Consider the following 24204-nt stretch of genomic DNA (forward strand, 5'->3'; position numbering starts at 1 on the left):
TACCGCTTTCCCCCTGGACACCTCACACAAGGGGACAGTATAGGCGCACAGTGAGCGCCCCCTTTGGAGTTGTGAGTCGTCGGCCCCTGTGGCACAGATAAGACCTCTCCTGTTTATTTATTTCTATTTTTTTTATTTCCCTCTTCTGTTGTGTGTTTTACTCTTATTAGGCTTATTACAATATACTTCAGTAAGTTACTTGTGGTGCCTTGTCTTCTTGAGACAATATTTACCCCTTGTTGGGACCCATCGCTATTTTTCCTACTTGCCTTCATCAGCTAGAATGCTATGTAGTTGATATATTGCCATTACTTTTTACTATATTTTATTACTGTTGGAAATGGCCCTTTTTGCAGGGTTATCCCCAAACTTTTTGCCTTCTTCCTCCTATTTTTTCAGGTCTGTTTTTGCTGGTTTATTGTCTCTGCACACTTTACCACTGCTAATCAGTGCTAAAGTGCAACTGCTCCCTATAGAAACTGTACTGTTGATTGATTTATCCATGATTGGCATATTTGATTTACTGGTAAGTCCCTAGTAAAGTGCACTAGAGGTGTACAGGGCCCGTAAATCAAATGCTACTAGTGGGCCTGCAGCACTGGTTGTGCCACCCACATAAGTAGCTCTGTAATCATGTCTCAGACCTGCCACTACAGTGTCTGTGTGTGCAGTTTTGACTGTAACTTCGACTTGGAAAGTGTACCCACTTGCCAGGCCTAAACCGTCCCTTTTCTTACATGTAAGGCACCCCTAAAGTAGGCCCTAGGTAGCACCAAGGGAAGGGTGCAGTGTATGATTAAGGTAGGACATACAGTAATGTGTTTTATATGTCCTGACAGTGAAATATTGCTAAATTCGTTTTTCACTGTTGCAAGGCCTGTCCCTCTCATAGGTTAACATGGGGGCTACCTTTAAATCTGATTAAAGTGTAAATTCCCTTTGGGAGCGGATGGACATGTGGAGTTTGGGGTCTCTGAGCTCACAATTAAAAAATACATCTTTTAGTAAAGTTGATTTTAAGATTGTGCGTTTGAAAATGCCACTTTTAGAAAGTAGGCATTTTCTTGCTTAATCCATTCTGCAACTCTGCCTGTTTGTGGATTCCCTGTCTGAGTCAGTTTGACAGTTGGGCTGTTCACACCTCTCCTCTAGACAGTGACACAAAGGGGGCTGGGGTGTATCCTGCATATCTTGATTAGCCATCTGTGCTGGAGGGGAGGGGAGGAGTGGTCACTCACACCTGAAAGGACTGTGCCTGCCCTCCCACAATGCCTTCTCCGACCCCCTGGTGAGTGTCTGGGGCCTGGCCTGGACAAGGAAGGATCTTGCAAACACTTGAGACTTTAAAGTTTGCAACCTTCAAAGGCAGAACTGGGTATAAGAAGCAGACCCAAAACCCCAGACTTTTAGAATCTTTTGGGAATCAAGAGGAACCTCTGCCCAGGAGAAGAGCTGAAGGAGGAGTACTGTCCCTTTGCTGTGTTGCTTTGCTGGACTTGCCTGCAGTTGCTGCTTCTGCCTGAAAAGAGTGCAAAGGGTGAACTTTTGCTGTGTGTCCTGCTTGAGAAAATTCTCCAAGGGCTTGGAGTAGAGCTTGCCTTCTGTTGGAAGTCTCAGGGACACCAAAGACTTCAGTTTTCTCCACCTGCAGCACTGGCAACTGTGTGTTTTGTGCTGTTCAAGAGGAGAAACCACTGCGACGCCGCCAGCAACACCGCTGGTCTGCACCGTGACCTGCCGACGCCACACGGAGTCGCATTGCCCCGCTTCGCACCGCGACCCTGGTCTCAACGACGGCTTCATCGGACGACTTCACAGAGGCGCTGCTCGCACCGCGACCTGTGGGCCCGCACTCCGGCATCGCCTGCTCACACCGCAGCCTGGACATCCCTGACAACAACGCTCCTGCCGACACCGGCGCCGCTGCCTGCACCGTGGCCTGTGGACACTGCTCGTGAGGAGCACGAAGCACCGTCCCGCGCCGCAGCCCCCGGTCCACCGACACCAGCACCATCGGCTCCAGTGTTGTCACCAGGCATCCTTGCCTGCACTGTGGCCTGTTCCGCTTCTGAGGGTTACGAAGCACCGTCCCACACAGCTGGCTTGGGCCTCCAGACGCTTCTGCAACAACGCCACCGCTGCCTGCACCGTGACCTGCGGACACTGCACCTTGCACCGGCCCGCTTTACACCGCAGCCCTGGTCTCACCGACGCCGCTGGATGCCCTCACCGTGACCTGTGGGCACCGCACGTCGCATCGTCCCGCTTCGTACTGCAGCCCGACGCCATCCTGACCAGCGCACCTGTTTCCATCAGCCCGGAGTTCGATCCCCGAGTGACTTCAAGGGCCCGACGACTCCGGAACCGACGCCGCTCTCCGGAGCTCACCACGAGGATCACGACGCCCTGCGAATCCAAGGTACTGTTTGTGGGTCTTCTCAACACCGCAGCTGGCCCGCGACACCGAGGCCAGCCTGAACTTTTGGTTTTGTTGTTCACAACGCCGTGATAGCCACAGATGGAGTTATCGACTTCTAGGAACTGTATTGTTAAGTACGTCTTGCAGTAGTCATATTTTTATGACTGTATGTTGAATTTTTTTTATCGGATTTGGTCTTGTTTTATATAGATAAATATTGGCTATTTTTCTAAAACTGGTGTGGTGTCCTTTTGTAGTGTTTTCACTTATTACTGTGTGTTATGTGCAAATGCTTTACACATTGCTTCTGAGATAAGCCTGACTGCTCGTGCCAAGCTACCAAGGGGGTGAGCAGGGGTTATCTGAGAGGGAATCTCCCTTATCCTGACTAGAGTGAGGGTCCCTACTTGGACAGGGTGCAAACCGACTGCCAACCAGAGACCCCATTTCTAACAATTACTCTATCCATATATAGTGTGTGACAATAAGGTGACTCTCCCCCTCCTGGACACCTGAGGCTAGTTGCCTTCAGGTTTAGGGTAAGAATATGTTTCTCCCCGTTTTTTGTTTTGTTCTACACACGTGTGCAATGCATGTATTCTGCTTTCTATGTCACGTGTGTTTGCTTTGCTGTGGAGTGTTGTTTCACAATTCTGATGTGTGTTTTATTCCCTCAGGCCTACACAAGGTATTTCCTTGCTTAAGGTAGGCCCCTTATGTTCATTGCACCCTCTTCCACCTACTCTCTCATTGCATGGAGTATGTTCTTGTTCCCTCATATTATATGAGACCTAGGGATCCTAAGCCCTGACGAAAGCCCCAAGACCCTTTTTGGCTCAACAGCGAGAGCAGAAACATGTTGGCCATTGACTGTTAGATAGGCGACCCTGTGAGTCCTTGCTCTCACAGAGGTGTCCCCACTTTTGTTTTTAATCACACCAACAGTCTCCACCATTAAAGTGTACTTTCACATAGGTGACTGTTTAGGTGTTTGTAAATATGCCCCTAGCTTAGCTGGATCCAATACTTGTCCAGAAAAGTGATAATTTACGCACTCCTGTTCCTTTAACAGTGAGGTTGAGTCCGCCCAGGTGGCATTGTCCTACCTGGGTGGGGCTAGGCGGTCATTTGATGAAGCATGACACTATATAGTGTGTGAGAACACCTAGTCTGTAAAGGAAACTTTCCTTCCCTCTCCTCCACCTCCTAACCTCGACTCTCCACAGTACCCACCAGCATCAACTTACCTAATAGGGTCTAAGAGCTACTAGGAACCTTTCCACAGCTTAGAGCTCTCTTTGAACCCTGTACTTTCTTGTGTGATTTTGGCTAAGCTATACCCAACTGAAGAGCTCACAACAACAACAAAAGTGGTCCTGGGTTTCTGCTGTAGTTGCAGGAGGACTTGGCCTATCACTTCGGGCTCGTCTCTTCTCACGAGGACCAGGGGCAGGACTGATTTGCATGTGGCTGGGTCCAAACTGTGGTGACATGGCAGGCAAAAAACGATGGATTGGGATGGGGCCCTGAGCGATTGCCAGTGGCTAAGATTAATTCAAACTTTCCATCCAAATTGTTGTATTTGCAACAAAAAACAAGGCGATGGATGTAATGCTTGAATTCATCTCAGCCTCTGTCCATTGTTTTCATCCACCATTACACTCTAGACAGAGGTGCTCCTTATGTAAATCAGTAATGACCCTACTCCTCATGGGAAAAGTCCATCCTAAAGTATCCTGCAATGCTCCCTGCACATGGAAAGAGAAGGAACCCCAGAACTCTTTTGGCCTATTTTGGCCCTGTCAGCAGACTGCAGCTTGAATCCTGTCGCAAAGTGAGACTGGGACCAATGTCTGGGCTGGTCTGTTGCACGTAGGGCATAAACTGCAACATAAAACAAATAATAGATTGAGTGCATGAATTAAGTTCCATCACAGGTGATCACTTGGTGCAGCATTCCAGTCCATCGTTTTTGGCTCACCATGCCAATCTAGACACTATTATAAATTAAAATGCTGGCATGTTCAACCCTCTACCATTAGCAACAAGTTGGCATATGCAGAGCCTGTGAGTATTAAAAGATTTGACATAAATGGAGTACTGATATGGTTTCAATGTATTTATTGAAGCAATTGCATCCGATTATAAAAACATGCGCTGTGATAAATAGGCAGATGAAACATATTACAGCGATCTTTGTTACCATCAGTGTAAAGAACATAAACAGCCACACCATCTTTGTAAAATCATAAAAGCCTAAAATTTCCTACCTACACCCTTATGTCCAAAATCTGAGAGCATAGCGGTGGTAACCTTTCTGCATATGCCGGTTTAAGAGAAAGACCCCAACCCCATACCTGAGAAGGCTTGCCAGGGTCTGCCTGTTGTCTGGATGGCAATCCTCTTGGTTAGCTGAAGAGTCGGTGACAGGATCAGCAAAGCTGTCAATGGAATGATTTTTTTTTTTTTTTTTTAAGATTTTATTAAAATTTTTGAATAAAACAATAGCATTAACGCAAAGGTGCTTAAATTGCTGTTCCTCCCTCCCCATGCTACAGATTTTATAAAAGTTATTCACAGTTGGCAGGTCTCAATAGGGTTAGTTGTTACAGTCCTCGTACGCAGAGCCTTAGGATTCCTGTGTTGCATTTGAGTCTGTCTGAGTCCGTGGTGGTTCTGTTTGCTTCTTCGGTGAGTGCATTTGGTGATTTTAGTTTTTCCAGGATTGATTCCCATTGGGATGCATCGTCTCTTGGTCTGAGTTCACGTAATGCCTCACGAAGCAGTGTCGTTCCTTCTGCTTCTGCCCATTTCTCTAATGAGTTTTGCCATCTGGATATTTGTTGGCCCGTTGGTGATTTCCAGTTTGTGGTTATTTCCCATCTTGCCAGGATTAGAGCTAGGTCTATCAATTTGTTGGAGATTTTAAAGGCTATTGGGTGTGGAAAGTCCCCCAGTAATGCCACTGCCGGGATTTAATTAAAGATCTATCAGTGCAGGCTGAGGTTTTTGCAAAAGTATCTTCCCAGAATGTGTTAAGTTGGGGGCAGCTCCAGAGCATATGTATGAGGCTGGCTGCAGGTTCCGTACATCTGGGACAGCTTGTGGAGTTTGTTCTGTAGATTTTGGAGATCATGTGTGGGGTCATGTAGGCCCTGTGAAAGATGTATAGGTTTATTAATTTGAACCTGGCATTTCTGGATACTGGATAGATATGAGAGACGATCCGATCCCATTGCCTATAATCCCAGGCGATGTCTAGGTCCGATTGCCATTTGGTTTTAAGTTTTGCTAGGGGTAGGCATGTGCTAGCTTGTAGTACTTTGTAGATTCCGGATACTACACCTTTTAGATCACCGATGGAGCAAATTGTATTGCAGCTGTTATGAGTGGGGGGGGTTCAAGGTTTCCAGCTCTCCAGGTTTTTTGAACGATTTTAATGATGGTGTTGTGGGTAATGAATAAACCAGTGTAGGTGAGGAGTTTCCCTCCGCCGTATAGGTCTCCTAGTTTAGTAAGATTATGTGATATCAGTTTGTTGGGGCCTGGGATATTTTGCTTCCCTGAAATATGGATCATGCAGGACAGTGGGGCCTCTGGGGTGTAAGGAGTGTTAATGCGGTAGCGTTTCGGATGTTGGGACCAACAGTGTCTAGCAGACTCCCATTCTATCGGGAGCAGTTGCTTGGTTTTCCGGGGGTTCAGTAGTATGCCTAGTATCCTGTCTATGGGGGCAGTTTAAGGGAAGACGTAGTTCGGCGTCAGTTGGAGGGTTGCATGATAATTTTGCGACCCATTGTAGTTGTCCTGCCCAGTAGTATATCTCCATATGAGGGGCGGCTAGGCCGCCCTCAGCTGTAGGTCTCTGGAGTGTTCTTAGTGCCATTCTATGTCTACTTGGACCCCAAATTAAATTTGTAGACATGGACTCTATCTTTTTGAATACTGCTTTCGGGATTATGAGTGGGATGGTTGAAAAATAGTACAACAGTCTGGGTAGCACTATCATTTTAAGAAGAGCAACTCTACCTGTGAGTGTTAGTGGTAGTGTTTCCCAGAAGCGCATACTGGCTCTGATCCCTCTGAGTGCTCCTTGTATGTTTCCTTCTAGTAGGTCATTTACTGAGTGGTAAATCTTTACTCCTAATTATTTGAATGTGTTAGGTGACCAGGGAAGGCCTCTTGTGTCATTTGGTTCTGGGGTTTCTTTGTGCAGTGGGAAGATGGTGGACTTTCTCCAATTAATCCGAAGTCCAGAGGCAGTTCTGAAACTATCCATCATTCTCATGGCCCCAGGTAGGTCTGATTCTAAGCTTTATAGGAAGAGCAACATGTCATCTGCGTATAATGCGATGTGGTGGGGCCAATTATTTATTGGGATGCCCCTATAGTAGAGGCCGGTTCTTGCCATATGCGCTAGGGGCTCTATTGCGATTGCAAAAAGAAAAGGGGATACAGGACATCCTTGTCTTGTGCCCCTACCGACCTGAAATGAAGGAGCTATGTAATTGCTTGTTTTTACTCTTGCAGTAGGGTTAGTATATAGTAGTTCGGTCCACCTTACGAATCCTTTGCCCAGCCCCAACTTTAGCATAGCTTGTTCCAGATAATCCAATTTTAATCTGTCAAATGCCTTCTCTATGTCGACCGAGATGATCGCCGCTTGTGGTAAGTTTGGGGGCAAGGAGTGGAGTATTGATATGATGCGTCTAATGTTTTGGGATGTGCTGCGATTGGGTATGAAACCCGATTGGTCTTGATGAATCAATGAGGGCATATGGGGGAGTAATCTGTCAGCTAGGATTAGGCTTAATATTGTAATCTATGTTGAGCATTGATAGGGGGCGATAAAAGCGAACATCTGTGGCGGATCTATCTGGTTTTAGCAGGGGAATCATAATAGCAGTGTTGGTGGATTGGGGGAGGGTGTTACTATTCCACGCCTCTGCATATAATGCGCAGAGGTGGGGGGCTAGCAGGTCTTGATACTGGTGATAAAATTCTGGTGGAAGCCCGTCCGCTCCTGGGACTCAACCCCTGGCCATACTTTGGATTGCGGATTTTATTTCTGCGATCGATATAGGCGTCGCTAGAGCTGAAATGTCTTCAGTTGGCAGGTTGGGGGTGGTGAGGGCCTCTAATTCACGCAACTGGGTAGGGGTCAGTGTTATGGTGGGGGGGGGGCATATAGAAGTGCATAGTACTCTTGGAAGACAGAGTTAATTTCTTTTTTGGGTGTAGACGTGTGTGCACTGTGAGTTTTCGACTTCGACAGTTTGTTTTTTTGGGGGTTGCGCGAGCCAGGCTAATAAAGCGCTAGCTTTGTCCCCTTCTGAGTGTAGTCTGGTTACGTGTTGTTTATAATCGAAGCAAGCGAGTGTATTAGCAGCTACGTGAATTTTCGTCCTGGTAGCCACTATTGCAGGGTGTAAGTTAGGTTGTGTGGGGCACATTTTTTCCAGGCCTTTGAGAGAGTCTTCCAGTTGAAGAAGCTCTGCTTCAATTGACTTTCGGGCACCTATATTTTCAGCAATACATTTTCCCCGGATTACTATTTTAAAAGTTTACCATTCCATGGATCTACTAAATGCCATACCCTCGTTGTGTTTGAAAAATTCCCCAATATCTGTATGTAATGTATGCTTAAACGCTTCGTCTTCGAGCATTTCCGCTCTGAGGCGCCAGGTTGGGATTATCGGTCTCTCTCTGCCCCAGGATAGTGAAGCTATCAAGGGGTTATGATCAGATATCGTTTGGCTAAGATATTCCGCTGCCACCACGTCGCTCTGTATTTCAGGGGATGCCAGGATGGAATCGAGTCTAACATGTAGATTGTGTACAGGTGAGTAGTATGAGTAGTCCCTAGAGTGTGGGTTAAGTGTTCTCCAACTGTCTATTAATTGCCAGTGTTGTTGCCATTCTATGAATTGCTTTGCCGTTTTCAGCGATTGGGATTGTGATACTGGGGGGGGTTCGATCTGTCCAGAGTGTTACTAGCAATGCAGTTAAAGTCCCCTCCAATTATATTTGTGCCTGCCAGAAGAGGACCTAATTCTAATGATAATCTGTCGAGGAATTTGCCTTGGTCGTGGTTAGGGGCGTATACTCCTCCTATTGTCACTTCTCTACCACCTACCACTTGTTATCACGTATCTTCCCTCTTTATCAATAACCTTGTGGAGTATTTGAAAAGGGACCCAGGGGGGATCCACATAAGTACTCCCCTAGCATAGGCTGAGTAGTTAGTGGCAATTATTTGACCTCTCCATCTTTTTCTGAGGGCTTTAACTTCCTGCTCTATTAGGTGAGTTTCTTGTAGTAGGGCTATGTGTATTCCCCTTCGTTTAAGATAGTTGTGGACTTTGTATGGACATGTTATTTAGGCCTCTTACATTCCAGATTATTATTTTATACTGTGTTGTCATTATCTTGGTTGTGTTGACAGAGTTACTCACGGGCTCTGCGATGGGTGAGGTTATGTTAATCGACCTATATTTAGATTGAGATCTGCCTTCTAAAGAGATTGTGTTTGCATGAATTGTCCCATTTCCAACTCTAACTCGAACTTTCCCCAACTCCCTCTCCCAGGACCGGTTAACAAAACTTTCCCCGTCCAAACCGTACAAATTAACTTATTTCTTATTGGAGGTGGGAGGCGCGTCAGGGCCGAGAGCTTACAACCCGGGACGTTCCGGGGACCCGGCTGAAGCATATCTGCTGCCCGTGAATGAATATTCGGGGTTTACTACACCCTAGTGGTTGCCTAGTGGGTTCACCTCTGCAGGGGTTGTATATAGGGGGTGATCGCTTGGTAAGTTGGGTGATCACTGTCAGGTTCTTGAGGGATTAAATGAGTTCTTCTGCCGTTCTGGGGGTCACTTTTGGTAGATTAGTGCAAGTATCTTGCAATGAGATCGAAAGACTCCTGCAGCTCGAGTCATGGTCCGAGGCGTCACCTGAGGTTTGTGAGTGATGTGAGGCTCCTCTTTTCAAGGCCGCTGCTGCATCTACTGCCTCGTGCATACCTTGTAGTGATTGGTGTCTGGGGGGTGCAGTTTCTACTGCCCTTTTAGAGGATCTAGCACGTTTCCTACCAGGTGCGCGGGAGGACTTACTCGGTGCGCTTAGAGACTAGAAAGTTTAGAGTTTCTAGCCAATCTCCTACCAGCTGTGGGGTTGAGAAAAAGTGCGTCTTGCCCTCGTGTTCAACTCTCAGTTTAGCTGGAAAGAGCATTGCATATTTGATGCCTTTCTCGCGTAGGGTTCGTTTATGGTTATTGTATGAAGCTCTCTGAGTTTGAGTTTCTTTGGTGAAGTCGGGGAATATCATAATACGCTGGTTGTTTAGTATGATTTCCCCTTTAATACGAGTTTGCGAAAGGATATAGTCCCTGTCCTTAAAGTGCAGTAGTTTTGCTACTATCGGGTGGGGTCTGGATCCCGGTGGAGGGGGTCTGCCGGGGACTCGGTGGGCTCTTTCGATAGCGAAGAATGCCAAAAAGCCCTCTGGTGGGACTGTGTTTTTGAGCCAGTTTTCTAGGAATGTTTCTATGTTCGCTGATGAGAGTTCCGTACCTTCCGGTATTCCGATTAGTCTCAGGTTGCTCCTCCGGGAGCGATTCTCGGCATCCCCAGCCCTGGATTCCAGGGTTTTGATTCTGGTCATTAACTCGGATGTCTCCATGGTCAATGTCTTTTGTGTGGACGTCACAGCATTTAATGTTTTTTCTGTGGTCCCTACTCTTTCTGTGAGTTTTCGATGATCGTCTCGCAGCTAGTGATAAGTCCACCATTAGAGTGTCTATTTTTTGTTCAAGTGCTTCGCGGGATTCCCTTATGGCTTGTAGGATTGTATCCAGGGTTGTTTCTTGTTGAGTTGATGTACTCTGGGAGGCCGAGTGGAGAGGCTGTCCGGACACCTTGTCTGTCGGTAGTCCTTCTTGGTCTTGACCATCACGTTTTTTGGGCTTGCCCATTTTGTTAGTTTTGTCGAATATTGGTAGAGGTGAAGATGTCTATTTGCGGCAGTTTGGGATATGGGCGTCCGATTATGGTCTTCGGAGGGCTCACCTTCGGTAAGTCGTTACTTTACGTCAGCCCTCAACGCGGCGGGGCAGGTTGCAATCAGCACGCAATTCTCTTCTCATGTCCTTGGTTCGACAGGGGTGCTTAGGCCAGTGCGCGGCTGGGTCGGTTTACGTTAATGTTACTAGTTCTAATGTTGGGGCCCGGTCGCTTCCGTGGAGATTCTGGAGTGACCCTATGGGGGCCCCTCTAGGGGGGGATTTTATGCTTCTGGGTGGCGATTGGAACATTGGTTACTCACTGCGCTTGAGTTGGTTGAGTGCTCAGTTTGCTCCCCCGTTTCCATTGCTGTCTCTCCGAACTCCAGGTGGTTGGTCGCTCGGGTTCTCTGGATCCGGGCTGCGATCCTGTTCTTGCCCGCGGATGGGCCTCGTCTGCTCGCGCAGGTCCCAGTCGAGGCCGCAAGCTCCCAGCCGTGTCGGGATGGGGGCCCGTAGGGGGTGCCGCCGTCTCCAGGTGCGTGGTGTCTCAATGTGCCCCCTCACCCCGGTTCATATTCCGCCTTGGATTTTCGGACCTCCGGGATCCGCACCAATACGTTCACGCCGCTGCTCGTCTCTCTCTTAATGTGGCCGTAGGGGTCGCCGCTTCGCTGCTTCAGTTTGGGGTATCGGATTGTCGAGATCGTGTCTCCGGGTCGGAGAACTTTATTTCTACGATTTGGGGCCCGGTTCCCCACACAGCCGCCATCTTGGTTTTCTGGAGCTCCGGGGCTCGATCGTATTTTCTTCTTTCTTACTTGTTCGGGAGTGTCGCCACTGCGCCATGTTCTGCTCTGGGGGCCGCCGATGTTGGGATAGCATTAGATTGAGTTTTCGGGGCTTATTTATGGCTAGGTTTCGGTCCGGGTCCCGTTCTCGGCCCCGGAGAGCCGCTCTACACGTGCAGCTTCATCGGCTGCTGGCCACGCCCCCATAAATGGAGTACTGGTATGTTCAGAGTCCGGTATAATTAGAAAGGTGAAGGTGGATTAATCTGAGCATAGGGAGAATCCAAACCCTGATAAAATGAGCCATGGCATAATTAGATAAGCTATTATCCGGTCTTCGAAAGAAAGAGAACACAGCCATAATCTGTTGCCTCAGTGCATGGCACCACACGGGTAAATGGAGTGGTTTTTGTTTTTACCTGACAAGTAGATGTCTGAAACATCTTATCACTTAGAGAAGTAGAGATTAAATCGGATTCCCCACTCTCAGCTGCTCTGTCCTGATGACACCAGCTTAATTAGCTGGTGCTTGTGATGTCAGGAATTTTGGCATTTGGAGAGGGACTGAAAAAAATAGGGAGAGGTCATGGGCTTCAGAGTTTTACCAGGAATCTCATATGGGGTTTCAGGGTAGCACTTGCGTCCTACCTGTGCTGTCTTCAAATTCTTCACAGGTGGGTAACCATTGCATCTAGTGTGACAGCACAAAGTTGTTGAGTGGCCCCTTCATAGAGCACAGGGGCTGAATGAAAGATAGAGTCATGGCAAAATCACAAAAGACGTGCCTCTGTGCCTTGTGTTTCTGCTGGAGGTTGGAGGGATTTTTAAAGATTGACTATCACACAGGTAGAATTAGAGGAATGTGCTGAGTGATTGAAATATGTGTGTGTTAACAGAGTTAGTGAGACTATTTTCAGGTAACAAATCTAAGATGAGAAAGTGTAAGGTTCCCCAGGTACAGAAGAGCACAGATTCATAATTAAACAAGCTTTGGCAAAACCTATTAGTCTGGTGTTGGTCCTCAGCCTTTTGGCTTTGGGAGTTCTTGTTTTGTTCTGTCAGTCTGTGCAAAACTGTATGGTTGGGGAAGCAGCCAAGCAGAAAATATATATAAAAATAACAATTGGTCTAAGCCAAAATTTATTTTTTTGGTTTCAGAAAAGCACTCATTATCTTAGCAAGTTCCATGACGCCAAAGAGAACTACTTAGTGTGTGGATGTGCTCCTTGTGAAAGCTATACCTGTCTGATGAGCCCTAATCAGGGTGAAATTGGCGTGTCAGGGCCTTGCAGTGAATAACAATCAACTAGTTTTTGGCCCTAGCGATTACCAGTTGCTGGGATTAATTCAAGCATTGCATTCATCACTTTTTTGTATGTTTCCTTATGATAGGATCAGCACGCTGTAACTCAAAGTGAAATCACCCATTGGCTAAAATGTCCTAACCCACTGCCCCCTGATGCATGCTGCAGTGGCTGGGAAAAATGTGAATGACACAACAGACTAGTGGATGAATTCTCGCAGAAAACCCCTATAAGTAACTATGTTGTACACATAACTGTAGAAAAATCAAAAGGTTTTGGCTAATACCAGACCTAAAAAAGCCAATTAATTTGCAGTTGGCTACCAGCCTCTTGCCTTTGCTAGTATCTTTGTTCTTGCAGATAGAGGCTTGCACAGATAGATAGTGAGGCTTGCACCGATAGACAGAAAACAAGAGACGTAGCAGACAAACAAAGGCTTGCACAGAGAGACAGAAGACAGGGAGAGAGGCTTGCAGAGGCAGACAGACTCATGCTTGCACGGACAGGCATGCTTGCACATTCAGACAGAGGTCTGCACAGAGAGGATTAAACAGACAGAGGCTTGCACAGCCAGAAAGACAAATAGATTGAGTTGCAAAGGTAGATTGATAATAAACTGAAATTAGTGGCAGAGATAAAATTAGTAATGCGATAGTTAAATGCCTATATATACAGGACATAGAAGAGCACTGAAAGCACACAAGAAGGCCGTACAAGCAGGGGATACAAAATCAATTGGTTTACAAATGTAAAGATATGCAAAAGCACTGAAAGCATACTAGAAAGCCAGACAAACGGATGATATCGACAAAATTTAATTACAAATGTAACTCTAGCCCTCCGTTAAAATATATACCATCATAACGCACAGGAGTGCAGTTCGAAATGCACTTTATTGCACGCATACTGACCAAAAATGAAAACTTCATGAAAACAGTTTAAAATTTAACTTAGTATGCTAAGAAAATGAAGCAGTCAGACAGGAAAAAACAAACGTCACTCCAAAAGAAATTTACAAGTCCATTCGCAGGGGAGAGGAACTTAAAAAGCTGGAATATGCCCTGTGCTCCGCATGGAAGAGCTGATAGAAAGGTCCTGCAATCATATCAAAATCTAAACACAAAGGAACACCAGAGCAATAAAGTAAAAAAAAAAAATACTGGCACTGAAGAGTACTACTTTGTGTGCGGATGTGCAACTTGTAAAAGAGCAAAATGCAGTCACACAGAGTGAAGTTACCCAGTAGCTGAAGTTGGCGGACCCCCCCCCCCCCCCCCACCCAATATGCTGCATTCTTTAGTGGATGGAAGCAAAGTGTAAATGACACAACACCAGACCAATGGATGATGACCACTGCCTAAAAGCAGACCCTTTATTATTATACAGATATATATATTTAAAAATCTAAAGGTCTTCGCTAATGCCCGACCTAAAAAGAGGGTATTGTGACATTTTATTTTTGGAAACTTACTAAAGGCACTGTAACGGTAATTCTTCTGATGTTATTCTTGTCGTCTTCTCTTTATAGGGCTCTCAGACGCATTTGGGAAAAAGAACGAAACAGATAGAGGTAAGTGGACTGACCTTTAATTGAATTCATCCCCCCTCCCCTAACCTTGGTTCTGTCTTCTTTCTGTTCCTCTGTATCCTGTATTTTTGCTGTCCTTTCGATTTTCGTTGTCCTTTTCTTCTCTTTTCCTTTTCCTTTTTACTGTTTCCTCTATGTTTGTCTCTTGAAACCTTTTCTCTTTTCTCTTTCCTTCTCCGTTCTCTCTTCTTTCTTTTGGACTATCACAGGTCTTCTCTATCGTATTTTCCTTGTCTTTCTTTGTCTCTCCACACTATTCACATTCCTTCCTCGTTATGTGTCCTGCCTCGTTGTATTGTACATTGCCCTATACTCTCTTGGCTGCACGGTCGCTTTTTATTTCCTCCCCTTACTTTCCCTGACACCACTTCTCAAAGAGGCCCTCCTTGCTCTGGCCCTGGTTTCAGCCACCTTCTCTGAAGTCTGTTTCTTCCTTTTTATATTTTAGCAAACACAACCAAAATGTCCCCTCCTGGGATGTCTAACGTAACAAAACCAATCGCAGGATAAGTGAAAAAACCAAAATTAAATTAAACAAGACCCCAAACAAAAGAAAACAAAGAAAGAAGCCACTATAGCAATGTCCGACCCTCAGTATTGTGGTTCATATTCCCTTCCTTCCTTCCTCCCTCCTCTGTTCCTCCCTCCCTCTTGTCTGTCTATTCCATGTACCTGAATTGGCCACGCTCTTCCCCGAGCGTGGCCGGAGCTTGAGTTGGGCGCCTCCAGGGCCGCTGGTTCGTCTTGCCGCCCAGGCGTTGTTGCTGGATCCCGCTTGGCCGTCCTTGAGGAGAACTCCGCTATCATCCTCATTCCCTTCTTCCTCTTTTGGGTCACCACAGTTCGGGGTTCTCGTTCCCACGTCATCCTCCTCTGCATCCTTCAGTTCCTCCTTTAGAAGCTGGGTGACGGAGCGAAACAACTCCCTCTGCCTGTCGTCACCCAGATGTGCAATGGGATTGGTTGCCTTTCGGAACACTTCCGGGTTGGAAGTGTCCACAATGTCGATTTGTAAGGTGCTTAACTCCTACGTGAAAGGATAGAGGCTACAGACCTATTTGCGCAGACTTGGTGTACATATTGCACTACTGCAGGAAACGCACTTAATGGAGGATGAGGTGCTCAAGGTGCACATAAATTGGAGAGGTCAGTTGTATGCTGTCACTTACTCCAACTACACCCGGAGGGGTTCTAACATAGGTGGCCCCACAGGTCCCCTTTCAGGTTCATGGCTTCAGGGCAGAAATTGAAGGGATTTATCTTGTATTGCGCGGCCATTTAGACAGTATGAAAGTATTCCTATTGAAAGTCTATGCCCCAAATGTGGATGATGGCGATTTCTACCTTGGTATGGAGAAAGAACTACTCCCATACTTTGGTGTCTGTCTGCTGTGGGTGGGGGACTCGATCGCCATACACTGAGGCTGCACACTGAGCCACATATAGCAGACGCCATGCACGGAGTGATGGAATGCCTCCATTGAGTAGATACTTGGCTGGTAACCCACCCTGAGGAGCGGGGATTAATTTGCTATGTGCCAACAAATGAGACAGCCGTTTGGACCGGTTATTAGTGTCCAATAATGTGGTGACTGCCATTCTGCTGACCCAAAACCAGGACAAGTTTCTCTCAGATCACGCTCTGCCCTTGTTGGACTGGCGGCACTAGGCTGTGGGTCCGCAATTGACGTTTACACCTAGGGCCGCATGGCAACAAACTATTCAGGGAGGAGCTCCATGAGGTAACTACCGGCTCCTTCGACTCCTTTCGGCTGTCCATGGAGCGACAGTGGTTGGAATGGGACACATTAAATGTTGTAAGGCCTGGAGTACCTATCTAGAATTAGTGGCAGGAGACATTGCCTTGAATCTGTGCTGACCAAGGTGGAGAAAGCCCTAAGACAACCAGACCACCAGCATACTGCGTATGAGCAGAGGGCGCAGAGAGTCCTTGCTTGAAGTGAAGCATCAAGTCACTCATATATGGTACCGATTAGACTGTCTGACCAGACTTCAGTACTGGCAACAACTACATCGGGAAGGCAACAAGTCGGGGGCGAATGCTAGCATGGCTGTGAAGAGGGCACAACCGACCCCCACTTATCTTATCGCTGAGAGTTTCTGATGGCACAGTGGTGGCCACTCAGGGTGGTGTTAATTCGCTTTTGAGAGAGCACCTAGCCACTGTTCATTATGCAGACCACGGGAAACCCTTGGGGGCAGCGGGAGGCTTTCGTGAAGATCTGGTCCTCCCACGCGCCACGGGGGCACAGAGTTAGAGTCTTGAGGAGTACCTTCAGATGGAAGAATTGCAGGAGGCAATCGATGACATGGCACGTTTGCGAGCCCTGGGCCAGGATGTTCTCCCAGTAGCATATTAACAAGTATTCTCTGGACTGCTGCTGCTTCACCTGTTGGAGACCCTTCTGGAGTCTAGCCTAATCGGCTGCCTGCCACAATCTGAGGGAAACTCAAATTATCATGGTCCGGCAAGTACCTGATGGATCTCAGCTCCTACAGCCCCTTGTCCGTGCTGGGGATAGACACTAAACTCTGGTGCTGCGTTTAGGTCCTGGTGGCGTTTAGTGCATGAAGACCAGTGTGGTTTCATGCCTGGGAAGGAGACACAAATGAACTTGCGGAGGCAGTCCCATGTCCTATACTTGGTCGCGATCTTAGAGCCGCTGTGGTGTCATTGGACATTGAGAAAGCCTTCAAATATGCTGGGCTGGGATTATCTTTGGTAAATTCTGCGAAAAATGGGCCGGGAACCGGTGTATCTCTTGTGGGTGAGGCTCTTATTAACCCAAGCAGTGTTATAGGTCCATAATGGGTCTATGACCTTGGAGTAGTTTTGATCGGGAGGGGCATAAGGCAGGGTTGCCCCCGCCTCCTCTTCTGTTTGCCTTGGCGATGGAGCTCCTGGCGATCGAGTTGCACCGTGACATGGACAGATAGGTGGTTGTGGTGGATGGCACAACATTCGTCATCTCCCTCGACGCAGATGATGCGTTAATATATATGTTGCTTGTCTGGAAAAATCAGTGGGGAAGCTGCTGGAGATCATGACTACATTCAGAGAGGTCTTGGGCTTACGGATCAGCCACCAGAAGTTGGTGCTTTTTACCATAGCCAGTTTGGTGGGGAAGAGTGCAGATGCTTTCCCTGCAATGGAACTCCGCTGGGAGCATGATTACTCCTGATACTTGGGCATACAGGTAGCCCATTCCAATGAAGCTAATTATACCCTGGACATGGGCAGGGTTCTCAACCACTTGGAGGCCTCAATCTGCTTCTGGAATTGCTTACCTCTCCCAGTCATGGGAAGTGTGACACTGAGCAGAATCGTGTTGCTTCTCACTGCTTATACGCCCTGCAGAACTCCCTCTGTCATATAAAGTGGAATACCTTTACCAGACTGAATAGTCTCTTGGTGTCTCTGGTGTGGGCCGGTAAGAGAAGCAAAGTGTAGCTGGAGGTGTTATAGTTAGACGTGGAGCAGGGGGACTCTGGCCTTCTGTACTTATGGTTGTATTACTTTGCTGGTCTACTCCAGTATGTAATGCAGTGGTGCGCAGAGGGCCTAAATGGAGAAAATAAGCTATTAGCAGAGTGGGGTGCAGGGGCAGACGTCCCTGGATGTCTGAAGAGGGACTCGAGACTTTCAGATGATTACTCGTTCATATTCTGTCAGGTTGCAGAAATAGGGGAGCAAGCAGTCATGCATGTGCTACGGAGAGCTCCATATGCCAGGCTACTACCCCTCAAATGGTTCCCCTATTTCAAACAGATATAATCTGTGATGGACCTCACACAGTGATATGGTGGAGGGCTGCACCTTGGCTGGGGATTTATACTTTAATGAGGCATTCCTCACTATGGAGGAGGCCCCCTTACTCCCACTTATCAAGTTGGGGACCCCCGGCCCTAGACCTCTTGTTGCCCCAGTGGGCGAAACCTCAGGTGAGTAACACACACATATGCAAGCACACACAAATTTTACACTGCCACTGCTGTTATGTATTGCTACCGACTATGTTTAAATGTTATACTAACATTAAGTTATGTCGGTTCTCTGTTAAGAAAACACAGTGCGGATTCAGTCTTATGTATACCCCCTTGCTTTGGGTGGTGTAGTAAGGCTGAGTAACTGAATTGCAGAGACTACAGAGATGGGTCTCCTGCCCTCTCACATTTGGCCCTTATGGTTGTCATCATAATACTTGGATACTGTACTGGAACGATATGATTTACACATGTGGCGCTGACTTCTGTATTATGTTGTTCATATGTATTGTCGTTAACTGCTCAATAAACAGAAAAAGTTAAAATAATATATATCTCTAAAGGATAAAAGACCAAAGCATCCTACTGGGATTTCGATTTATGACTCAGTGTTACTTGTTTTATACATCTCAGAAGGATAAACAGCCAAGTGCACCCGCTGGGAATTCAACCAGTGACTAAAGAGGATACACACATATACCTGCAGAGAATGCCTAGTCCACCAAATCCCCACCCCTGGCTTTATGCAATTATTTTGACAATTTAAAAGCAATTTTAACCATAAATATATTTTACACTTACTTTAAGGAATCTAGGTTAAGTATAGGCATACGGGACTAGTAAATTTACTGAGATTTTCGATTCACCGGTTTACTGGCTGTTTGCTCATGCTTCAGGTTCTGCAGTCTGAAGTATGGGCATGTCTGCACTGAGCACCGCTGCGCCTGTTTTAGAGAACACATGTTCATTGATATATTCCCTATCCCTAAAACATGTTGCTGGTATTAAGGGTTGATGGCGGGGAGGGGAAGAGTCTTAAGATCATGGCACAATTGAGAAGTAATTACATCCTAGAGGGCATTGCCTACTTTCTATTCAATTGCAGTAATTCACACACTTTCCCCATTGAAATTAAACTAATCTATCATGTCTGCACCATCTCTTATGGGAGATGTTTCCTATATAATTGCCTCACAACTATTTTGGCCTGCTCCTGTGAGCTGTCTGTTGCATTGTGTAGGAAGTTGGCTCTGTATGTGCTATTTCAAAGTAAGGAATAGCATGCACAGAGTCCAAGGGTTCCCCTTAGAGGTAAAATAGTGGTAAAAATAGATAATACTAATGCTCTATTTTGTGGTAGTGTGGTCGAGCAGTAGGCTTATCCAAGGAGTAGTGTTAAGCATTTGTTGTACATACACATAGACAATAAATGAGGTACACACACTCAGAGACAAATCCAGCCAATAGGTTTTGTATAGAAAAATATCTTTTCTTAGTTTATTTTAAGAACCACAGGTTCAAATTTTACATGTAATATCTCATTTGAAAGGTATTGCAGGTAAGTACTTTAGGAACTTTAAATCATAAAAATTGCATGTATACTTTTCAAGATATTGACAAATAGCTGTTTTAAAAGTGGACACTTAGTGCAATTTTCACAGTTCCTGGGGGAGGTAAGTTTTTGTTAGTTTTACCAGGTAAGTAAGACACTTACAGGGTTCAGTTCTTGGTCCAAGGTAGCCCACCGTTGGGGGTTCAGAGCAACCCCAAAGTCACCACACCAGCAGCTCAGGGCCGGTCAGGTGCAGAGTTCAAAGTGGTGCCCAAAACACATAGGCTAGAATGGAGAGAAGGGGGTGCCCCGGTTCCGGTCTGCTTGCAGGTAAGTACCCGCGTCTTCGGAGGGCAGACCAGGGGGGTTTTGTAGGGCACCGGGGGGGACACAAGTCCACACAGAAATTTCACCCTCAGCGGCGCGGGGGCGGCCGGGTGCAGTGTAGAAACAAGCGTCGGGTTCGCAATGTTAGTCTATGAGAGATCTCGGGATCTCTTCAGCGCTGCAGGCAGGCAAGGGGGGGGTTCCTCGGGGAAACCTCCACTTGGGCAAGGGAGAGGGACTCCTGGGGGTCACTTCTCCAGTGAAAGTCCGGTCCTTCAGGTCCTGGGGGCTGCGGGTGCAGGGTCTCTCCCAGGTGTCGGGACTTTAGGTTCAAAGAGTCGCGGTCAGGGGAAGCCTCGGGATTCCCTCTGCAGGCGGCGCTGTGGGGGCTCAGGGGGGACAGGTTTTGGTACTCACAGTATCAGAGTAGTCCTGGGGTCCCTCCTGAGGTGTTGGATCGCCACCAGCCGAGTCGGGGTCGCCGGGTGCAGTGTTGCAAGTCTCACGCTTCTTGCGGGGAGCTTGCAGGGATCTTTAAAGCTGCTGGAAACAAAGTTGCAGCTTTTCTTGGAGCAGGTCCGCTGTCCTCGGGAGTTTCTTGTCTTTTCGAAGCAGGGGCAGTCCTCAGAGGATGTCGAGGTCGCTGGTCCCTTCGGAAGGCGTCGCTGGAGCAGGATCTTTGGAAGGCAGGAGACAGGCCGGTGAGTTTCTGGAGCCAAGGCAGTTGTCGTCTTCTGGTCTTCCTCTGCAGGGGTTTTTCAGCTAGGCAGTCCTTCTTCTTGTAGTTGCAGGAATCTAATTTTCTAGGGTTCAGGGTAGCCCTTAAATACTAAATTTAAGGGCGTGTTTAGGTCTGGGGGGTTAGTAGCCAATGGCTACTAGCCCTGAGGGTGGGTACACCCTCTTTGTGCCTTCTCCCAAGGGGAGGGGGTCACAATCCTAACCCTATTGGGGGAATCCTCCATCTGCAAGATGGAGGATTTCTAAAAGTTAGTCACCTCAGCTCAGGACACCTTAGGGGCTGTCCTGACTGGCCAGTGACTCCTCCTTGTTTTTCTCATTATTTTCTCCGGCCTTGCCGCCAAAAGTGGGGCCTGGCCGGAGGGGGCGGGCAACTCCACTAGCTGGAGTGTCCTGCTGGGTTGGCACAAAGGAGGTGAGCCTTTGAGGCTCACCGCCAGGTGTGACAACTCCTGCCTGGGGGAGGTGTTAGCATCTCCACCCAGTGCAGGCTTTGTTACTGGCCTCAGAGTGACAAAGGCACTCTCCCCATGGGGCCAGCAACATGTCTCGGTTTGTGGCAGGCTGCTAAAACTTGTCAGCCTACACAGATAGTCGGTTAAGTTTCAGGGGGCACCTCTAAGGTGCCCTCTGTGGTGTATTTTACGATAAAATGTACACTGGCATCAGTGTGCATTTATTGTGCTGAGAAGTTTGATACCAAAACTTCCCAGTTTTCAGTGTAGCCATTATGGTGCTGTGGAGTTCGTGTTTGACAGACTCCCAGACCATATACTCTTATGGCTACCCTGCACTTACAATGTCTAAGGTTTTGTTTAGACACTGTAGGGGTACCATGCTCATGCACTGGTACCCTCACCTATGGTATAGTGCACCCTGCCTTAGGGCTGTAAGGCCTGCTAGAGGGGTGTCTTACCTATACTGCATAGGCAGTGAGAGGCTGGCATGGCACCCTGAGGGGAGTGCCATGTCGACTTACTCGTTTTGTCCTCACTAGCACACACAAGCTGGCAAGCAGTGTGTCTGTGCTGAGTGAGAGGTCTCCAGGGTGGCATAAGACATGCTGCAGCCCTTAGAGACCTTCCTTGGCATCAGGGCCCTTGGTACTAGAAGTACCAGTTACAAGGGACTTATCTGGATGCCAGGGTCTGCCAATTGTGGATACAAAAGTACAGGTTAGGGAAAGAACACTGGTGCTGGGGCCTGGTTAGCAGGCCTCAGCACACTTTCAATTGTAAACATAGCATCAGCAAAGGCAAAAAGTCAGGGGGCAACCATGCCAAGGAGGCATTTCCTTACACAACCCCCCCCCAAACGAAAGAGGATGAGACTAACCTTTCCCAAGAGAGTCTTCATTTTCTAAGTGGAAGAACCTGGAAAGGCCATCGGCATTGGCATGGGCAGTCCCAGGTCTGTGTTCCACTATAAAGTCCATTCCCTGTAGGGAGATGGACCACCTCAACAGTTTAGGATTTTCACCTTTCATTTGCATCAGCCATTTGAGAGGTCTGTGGTCAGTTTGAACTAGGAAGTGAGTCCCAAAGAGGTATGGTCTCAGCTTCTTCAGGGACCAAACCACAGCAAAGGCCTCCCTCTCAATGGCACTCCAACGCTGCTCCCTGGGGAGTAACCTCCTGCTAATGAAAGCAACAGGCTGGTCAAGGCCATCATCATTTGTTTGGGACAAAACTGCCCCTATCCCATGTTCAGAGGCATCAGTCTGCACAATGAACTGCTTAGAATAATCTGGAGCTTTGAGAACTGGTGCTGAGCACATTGCCTGTTTCAGGGTGTCAAAGGCCTGTTGGCATTCCACAGTCCAGTTTACTTTCTTGGGCATTTTCTTGGAGGTGAGTTCAGTGAGGGCTGTCACAATGGATCCATATCCCTTCACAAACCTCCTGTAATACCCAGTCAAGCCAAGGAATGCCCTGACTTGAGTCTGGGTTTTTGGAGCTACCCAGTCCAGAATAGTCTGGATCTTGGGTTGGAGTGGTTGAACTTGGCCTCCACCTACAAGGTGTCCCAAGTAAACCACAGTTCCCTGCCCTATCTGGCATTTGGATGCCTTGATAGAGAGGCCTGCAGATTGCAGAGCCTTCAAAACCTTCCTCAGGTGGACCAGGTGATCCTGCCAGGTGGAGCTAAAGACAGCAATATCATCAAGATAAGCTGTGCTAAAGGACTCCAAGCCAGCAAGGACTTGATTCACCAACCTTTGGAAGGTGGCAGGGGCATTCTTTAAACCAAAGGGCATAACAGTAAACTGATAATGCCCATCAGGTGTGGAGAATGCTGTCTTTTCTTTTGCTCCAGGTGCCATTTTTATTTGCCAGTACCCTGCTGTCAAGTCAAAGGTACTTAGAAATTTGGCAGCACCTAATTTATCAATGAGCTCATCAGCTCTTGGAATTGGATGGGCATCTGTCTTGGTGACAGAATTGAGCCCTCTGTAGTCCACACAAAACCTCATCTCTTTCTTTCCATCTTTGGTGTGAGGTTTGGGGACTAAGACCACTGGGCTAGCCCAGGGGCTGTCAGAGCGCTCAATCACTCCCAATTCCAGCATCTTGTGGACTTCCACCTTGATGCTTTCCTTAACATGGTCAGACTGTCTGAAGATTTTGTTCTTGACAGGCATGCTGTCTCCTGTGTCCACATCATGGGTACACAGGTGTGTCTGACCAGGGGTTAGGGAGAAAAGCTCAGGAAACTGTTGTAGGACTCTCCTACAATCAGCCTGCTGTTGGCCAGAGAGGGTGTCTGAGTAGATCACTCCATCTACTGTGCCATCTTTTGGGTCTGATGACAGAAGATCAGGGAGAGGTTCACTCTCTGCCTCCTGATCCTCATCTGTTACCATCAACAGATTCACATCAGCCCTGTCATGGAAGAGCTTAAGGCGGTTCACATGGATCACCCTCTTGGGGCTCCTGCTTGTGCCCAGGTCCACCAGGTAGGTGACCTGACTCTTCCTCTCTAGCACTGGGTAAGGGCCACTCCATTTGTCCTGGAGTGCCCGGGGAGCCACAGGCTCCAGAACCCAGACTTTCTGCCCTGGTTGGAACTCAACCAGTGCAGCCTTTTGGTCATACCAAAACTTCTGGAGTTGTTGGCTGTTCTCAAGGTTTTTGGTTGCCTTTTCCATGTACTCTGCCATTCTAGAGCGAAGGCCAAGTACATAGTCCACTATGTCCTGTTTAGGCTCATGGAGAGGTCTCTCCCAGCCTTCTTTAACAAGGGCAAGTGGTCCCCTTACAGGATGACCAAACAGAAGTTCAAAGGGTGAGAATCCTACTCCCTTCTGTGGTACCTCCCTGTAAGCGAAAAGCAGACATGGCAGGAGGACATCCCATCTCCTTTTGAGTTTTTCTGGGAGCCCCATGATCATGCCTTTTAATGTCTTGTTGAATCTCTCAACTAAGCCATTAGTTTGTGGATGGTAGGGTGTAGTGAATTTATAAGTCACTCCACACTCATTCCACATGTGCTTTAGGTATGCTGACATGAAGTTGGTACCTCTGTCAGACACCACCTCCTTAGGGAAACCCACTCTGGTAAAGATACCAATGAGGGCCTTGGCTACTGCAGGGGCAGTAGTCGACCTAAGGGGAATAGCTTCAGGATACCTGGTAGCATGATCCACTACTACCAGGATATACATATTTCCTGAGGCTGTGGGAGGTTCTAGTG

General features: G+C 47.5%; 1 protein-coding gene across 4 annotated transcripts in view; it reads left to right on the plus strand.

Moving 5' to 3' along the window:
* LARP7 (La ribonucleoprotein 7, transcriptional regulator) overlaps positions 1 to 24204 on the plus strand; it is a 216089-nt gene that overhangs the window by 23022 nt on the left and 168863 nt on the right. For 2 of the 4 annotated variants that reach the window (XM_069241607.1, XM_069241616.1), the window contains exons 1-2: positions 6692 to 6715; positions 14046 to 14087. In XM_069241607.1, the coding sequence (XP_069097708.1) occupies positions 6706 to 6715; positions 14046 to 14087 (52 nt within the window). In that variant the 5' untranslated portion in view covers positions 6692 to 6705. Of the gene's footprint in view, positions 1 to 6691; positions 6716 to 14045; positions 14088 to 24204 lie in introns of those variants that run through there. The other 2 variants (XM_069241625.1, XM_069241634.1) reach the window with 1 other exon arrangement.

Source organism: Pleurodeles waltl, chromosome 1_2 (assembly GCF_031143425.1).
Source record: "Pleurodeles waltl isolate 20211129_DDA chromosome 1_2, aPleWal1.hap1.20221129, whole genome shotgun sequence".
Taxonomy (NCBI): domain Eukaryota; kingdom Metazoa; phylum Chordata; class Amphibia; order Caudata; family Salamandridae; genus Pleurodeles; species Pleurodeles waltl.